Source organism: Arachis hypogaea, chromosome 12 (assembly GCF_003086295.3).
Source record: "Arachis hypogaea cultivar Tifrunner chromosome 12, arahy.Tifrunner.gnm2.J5K5, whole genome shotgun sequence".
Lineage (NCBI taxonomy): Eukaryota > Viridiplantae > Streptophyta > Magnoliopsida > Fabales > Fabaceae > Arachis > Arachis hypogaea.
The window spans coordinates 78,653,083-78,659,850 of record NC_092047.1 but is presented as its reverse complement, the minus strand read 5'-3'; the positions used below and the strand labels follow the sequence as shown (position 1 = coordinate 78,659,850).

The 6,768-nt window shown below is 34.5% G+C and overlaps 1 protein-coding gene across 1 annotated transcript; it reads right to left on the bottom strand.

Moving 5' to 3' along the window:
• Window positions 1–553: 553 nt before the first annotated feature.
• Window positions 554–1,090, bottom strand: LOC112730147 (uncharacterized). The gene has a single exon (XM_025780249.3). It carries the CDS (start codon window positions 1,088–1,090, stop codon window positions 554–556), a length of 537 nt encoding a protein of 178 aa, XP_025636034.3.
• Window positions 1,091–6,768: the final 5,678 nt, after the last annotated feature.

The following is a 6,768-nucleotide window of genomic DNA, read 5'->3' as shown; positions in this document are numbered from 1 at the left end:
TTTTTGGAGACTAATTTGATTGAGAGAAGATTTAGAAAGAATAATGATTAATTAGTGAAATTTAACGGAATTTTTTTTATTAATTCATTAAAAAAGAATTTAATTTATATATACTGTCAGTATAAATAGTTTTACATGTGTATTCAATTATTTATTATTATGTCTGCAAAAATAAATACTATTTTTATTGACTATGTGGATAGTCATCTAAAAAAATTAATATGATTAGATGATTATGCGAAACATTTTACACAGTGAGTGTATCAAAGTTAAAGTCTAAAAAAATGATAAAAGTAAGAAGAAAGTTTGTCAATCGATTAATGGATTATTAATATGTGCATTATGCTATAATATTGACAAATTTAATTTCTCCAGTTGTTGTTTCCACCAGAGTACTGCCATCAAACAAAATCATATACATAGGATGATAATCATTACAAAACCATAACAAATATATATACACCACCAACTCAATTTTTCTTAGCACTGTTAGCGTCATATAATAATGCACCTTGTTAGGTTCTTGTTATGTACACATTTTTTGTTACTTAGATCAAGCAACTGCAATGTGACAATCAAATCCTATTACCTTGACCGCAGCTGATTTACTTCCAAACTTCATCACGACAGTGCACCCTCCTTTGTGCAACGATGACGGAGATGATAACCCTGATCTTGCTGACGGCGAAGAAATGGGTGATGGTAACATTACATGTTTTATTGATTGAGGAGAAGCAATGTACTTTTGGTATCCAAATTGAGCATCTTGGATCAAAGGATTAGATGCTCTAATAGGAGGGGACCTGAGAAAAAATGGGTTTGGTGATGGTGTTTCAATGTAATAATTATTCTCCTTGGATATTGTGTCCAGAAGCTCTACCCCAGGTTTTGAATCACATCCTTCATTTTGTTGTTCATGACATAACTTTTCTACTCTTAATTGCCTTTTGGGAATGGTAACAAAAATCCCAACTTTTCTTGGCTTGGGACAAATGATAGAACTATTTTGATTTGACATGGAAATATTATTACCTCTCATTTCTTCATTACCTTTTGCCAATGTTTCATGCAAAAGATTATAATAATCCATATTTCTTGGAACAATTTTGGCTTCAAACAAAAACTGAACAAGGTTATAACCTTTTTTTTTGTCAAGTAAAGTTGTAAATTCATGGCTTTAGTGGATCTCGTATCTGGCAACACTTAGCTTACAACTCAAAGTAGCTATATCCATGAGCAGATTAGATTAACAAAATGGAGAAAAAGATTGATATTATTAATTAATTTATTTAGAATAGTTAGTTATAACTACTATTACACGTCAATTAAAGTTTTGTTAACCAAAATTAGAAAGATAACTAGCGGTTATTGAGTGTCTACATTATTTGACGTTTTTGGAAATAAGAGACTTGACAGCATATTTCACATAATTTTCCACATCAATTAATTTATGCATATGTCACCATTCGCTCGGGGTTGAATTTCAGTTATTTTAGCGATAAAGCTTCTGAAAATTTGGGTTATCCCTCAAATTTTAATTGCTAAATTTGTTCCACTTTGAATTCGCATGAATGTATGACACTAGTATTTTATTTCCTTCTATTCTTTCCTAACACTAACATAAATGTCACATTTGAGAATAAAAATTATGATTATTGTATATTATTTTTAGTTATTTACTATCAAAGATTATTGAATTTAGGTGTTTTCATTTACTCATTTTTTTCTCATTCAATTTTCATGAGTCAGACATTATTTCTTTATGTGTCTAAGAGAAAGAGAGAGAGCTAGAGATAGATGTTTTTTTTCCTTTAACAAATCTAAAATTTGAATTAACAAATGAGATAGAAACCTTGGACAAAGATTAATCTACATTTTGAAAATTAAAAATTAGAATAAACAACCAGTTCTAACTATGACAAATTCTGGCAGTGATATATCTACCCACAAAAATCTAAAAATAATGCTGTACTCATAAAATATGAATTATGATTAAGAAAACTGTCCAAATCCTAAAACAATTATTTGAAATTCTTAAACTATACCTCTTATCTTAACTTCACATGTCACTCTTCTTTCTCTTTCTTCTTTCCTTTGTTTCTTATTTTCCAAACTTATGTTATACGCTTAACAATGTATTGTATGCATAGGATAAAAAATATTTTAAAGTTGGAAAAGATAAGAAAGTTACAAAAATCTTCGTTGCAAAGAGATCTAAAAGAATCGAAATTGTTTATTTGCCTTATCTGATAGTCCTCTCCTTTTCTCTCTTTTCACCACAACACATAACAAAACAAAGAGAAAAAAGAGCACGAGGAGGGAATGTTCTAGTCACTTCAACAGGACCGTTCCTCCTCTCAACTAATCTTTTTTCAAAATTTTTTACATCTTCGACAACAACTTCATGCCATTCCCCTCAAACTTACATTGTTCTATATTGATGCTTTCTCTTTCTCTCTCAATCTGGGACTCTACGGAAAAATCATACACAAGATATGGCATCTAAGTGCACCAGTTTTTGGCCCTATAGCAGGCTGTGTGATGGTCGTAAAACCAACTCAGCAAGTGCACCGAATCGTATTAAGTAATACCACAGTAAGTGGATATTGTTCTCCCAAGGATTAATCGAATGAGCAAGTAATGGTTAATTGATTACTTCTAATTAGACAAATCAAAAATAGAGGAATGAGAATTGAACATTGAACAGAGGAAAATAAATAGCAAAGCAGTGAATGAAAACACTAATGATGAGAATATGTTAAGGCTTTGGAGATGTTCACTGATGTTAGGATTTTTGCCAATAAAGATTTTTAATAAAACAGTCGCGTTGTAGATATAGTTTCTAAACCAACAAAAATCCCTTCGTACAAACGTTTTGGTTGTCACAAGTAACAAACCCCTTAAAATTGATAACTGAGTATTTAACCTCGGGTCGTCTTCTCAAGGAACTGCAGGGAAGTATGTTCTTATTATTGGTTATGGAGATTGTAAAATTGTGGTTTCAAGAATGAGGAACGAGTAATTTAATGACAAGTAAATTAAATGACAATTAAAATAAATAAATAACTGTAAAGCAAACTTTTGGCAAGGTATGAGAAATTGGAGGTCCTATCCTAGCTATCCTTATCAATAATGATGATGGTTGAGTCTTAATTCCACTTTGTTAACCTTTACTAAGATAAAGGAAGGTCAAGGGATTAATTGGTTTGATCTTCGAATCATATTTATTTCCTAAGAAAAGATTGGGATTATGGAAGTTCAATTCAATTGGCAAGATAACAATTATCAATTATGCTGTTGAATTGGATAACTCCTGAGTTACTAATTTCTTAACCAAGACCAAAAGGGGAAAAATAAATTCTACTGGAATAAAAATGTCTTCAGAGTAAAAGCAACAATAGCATAAATAAAAGAAATCAATATTAAACTGAAATACCTCAAATAACATTAATTCAAATAATCTGTAACATGAAAGGATTCATAAAGTAGCTTGCAAAAGTAAATAAAAGGAATATTGAACCTGATCAAAAGAGATAATCCTGAAAGCGAATAAAAATCCTAAATCTAAATCCTAATCCTAAAGAGAGAGGGGAGAACCTCCCTCAAAACTAAATCTAAATCATGAAAAGTGAAAATTGGCGAGCTTTCTCTGAATGGATGCATTCCCTCACTTCATAACCTCCGGTCTATGCCTTCTGGACTTGGATTTGAGCCAAAAAGGGCTTCAGAATTTGCTATGAGCATTTTCTGCAATTTCTGGTGCGTGGCCTCTGTCACGCGTCCGCGTGGGTCACGCGGTCGCATCATTCGGAGCTTTTCTTGTCACGCGGTCGCGTCAGTCATGCGGCCGCGTCATTTGTGTTTTGCTTAAGGCGCGCGGCCGCGTCAGTTATGCGGCCGCATCGCTGTTAATTCGCGCTTGGCATGCGATCGCGTTGTCCATGCGATCGCGTGGATGCCAGTTTCTTCAAGGACTCTATTTTGTGCTTTCCTTCCATTTTTGTATGTTTCCTTTCCATCCTTTGAGTCATTCCTGCCTTAGAAGATTTGAAACTACTCAACACACTAATCACGGTATCGAATGGAAATAAAGGTAATTAAAATAATTAATTTTAAAGCATAGGAAACATGTTTTTCACATACATCACATAAGAAGGAAGGAGAAGTAAAACCATGCAATTAATATGAATAAGTGAGTGAAGGGTTGAATAAATCACTCGAATTAAGCACAAAATGTATCATAAAATATGGGTTTATCAACCTCCCCACACTTAAACAATAGCATGTCCTCATGCTAAATCCAAGGTAAAGAGTAAGGTAAGGTTAAAGTGGTGGAATGTTATGCAATGCAACCTATTCTAAATGCAACTACCTAAATGAGTCATGCAATTCTAATTTATTCTCTCATATATAAAGCTTACATGTAGTTAAATTAATTCACATTCTCAAGGAATCATATATATACATAGCCAACCCTTAAATAATAAAGCACCTTTGCAAATGAGATGGGAAAGAAAAATATTTTACAAACTTGCAAAACAATTAGTAAATTAAGCATAGATATATGTTGATGAGTTATTGAACCCTCACTGGATTTTGTGTTTACTCTCTAGTCACTCAGTGTTTATTGGGTTAATCACTCTATTCTTCTTTTTATTCCTACTTTCTATAACTTTGTTGTTCATCTAACCAATTAACAATTATAGAATATAGTCATACCAAAAATCATGAGGTCTTTAATTAAGGTTGTAATGGGGCCAAGGTAAAGGTAAGGATATATGTATAAGGCTAAGTGAGCTAATAAGTGAATCCTCAATTAGACTAAGATCTCACCTAACATACAAACTTAGTAAAACGAAACTACTTTACCTGTTTTCCCATCTTTTCACTTTTGATGTTACATGCTCATGTCTTGATCTTTATTTTTATCCCATGTGCATTGTTTTTATTTTGCATTTTGGGGAATTTTTTTGTATCCCCTTTATTCATATACTTGAAAAATAAATAACTCTCTTTGCACATGGTAATTATTTCAATTTGATTTCTCATGAGCATGCTTCCCAAAAATTCTCATTTTGATTTATTTTTGTTCTTTTCAACTTTTTTACCTTTTGTTTTTTATCATCCATGTTCCCAATAGGTTTCCCACATTTCAAACTATACAAGATTTTCTATCTTAAGCTAACCAAGGATTCAACTTGGGATTTTTATTTGTTTTTCTGCTTAAGGCTAGTAATGTGGTTTATAGAATAAAAAAAAGGAATTTAAAGGCTCAATGGGGCTAACAAAGGTGATGTAAAAGGTAGGCTATTTTTGGGACAAGTGGGTTAAAATCAAATAATGGCCTCAATCACTCTCTTGGTATGTATTTCTAATCTATAATTGGACATATAGACTAAAACAAAGTAAAGAACACCAGAATATAAAAGAAGGGCGGAACACACAGGAATAAAAATTATGGTTTGAATGTAACCATACAATTAAGCTCAAAACTCACAGGCTGTGTGTTCTCTAACTCAAACATCATATATCATTCATATATGTTATGCAGGTTTAGTTAAAAATTCCCATTATTCTCATAAAAAAATTATTTAGGGTGGCCTTAAGGTTTTAAAGTTTCTCCTTGATGAAATGTTGTTAACTAACAAACATGTAATGCTATATATACAAGGTGTGTGGATTGTTTTAATTCTGTTAAAGTCTCTAGTTTACTTCCTTTTTATATTTTCAATTTAAACTAAGCTATCATATGCTAAAAGGGTAAACTATACTAATTAATCCACAATTTCTATAACTACTAAGTTAGAATTGCAAGCTAAACTAAATAACTAAAATATGAACTAAAAATGCAGAATGCAGGAATAGAGTAAAAATACATAAAAGTAGCAATGTATAAGTACTCAGAAAATAAAAATAAAAATAAAGAGAAAAATACAGAAAAATATCCAAAATAAAAGAAAAAGAGTCTGTAGTGGTTCACCAAAATAATACGCCAGAGATGGTGACCTCCCCACACTTAAAATGAAGCATCGTCCCTGATGCTCACCTAAGCGGGGTGTGAAGGAGTGTCATCACTGGAAGGAATGGTAGCTGGAGTCTCTGTGGTGGTGGTCTGAGGATCTGGCTGCTGTAGAGGAGGTGCTGACTGGATCGGGATCTCAGGATCTGCAGCCTCAATCTGATGTGGAACCTCTGCCTATGGTGCAGCCTGCTCTGTGCCCGTCTGCTCTGTCTCTCCCTGGGGATGAGTCTCAGCCTCAAGAACATCCGCCTCCTCCTCAGAGGCCTCTGATGGTGTGTCAGGCTCGGAGGGGATGTCACCGGATCGTATCATCAGTTTCAGGTGCTCATAGCATCGCTTGTAGCGACGCTCCATCTGGTCAAGTCGTCGAAACAAGCGGTGCACCAGATGATAGACAGGCTCTGTGGAAGGTAGAGGTGCAGTGGTGGTGGCAGGGGTGGATGGTGCAGCGGTAGAGGAAGAGGAGCCGGCGGATGGTGTGGCTGTGTCAGCAGTGGCAGTCAGGAATGGAGGTCTGTAGCCCAGGGCCAAAAAGTTCCTGCTGTGCGGGATAATCTTCTTGCATTCTGCAGCAGGTGGCCTCTCATCAGCATCCTCCCATGGCACGTCAGCTCGACGGCCCAGCTGGGTAACCAGATAGGGAAAGGGAAGAGTGCCTCGGATGTGGACCCTGGCCATATAGTGCCGGATAAAGCGTGGCAGGTACAGGTCCTTACCCTCCATCACACACCATAGGAGGGTGATCA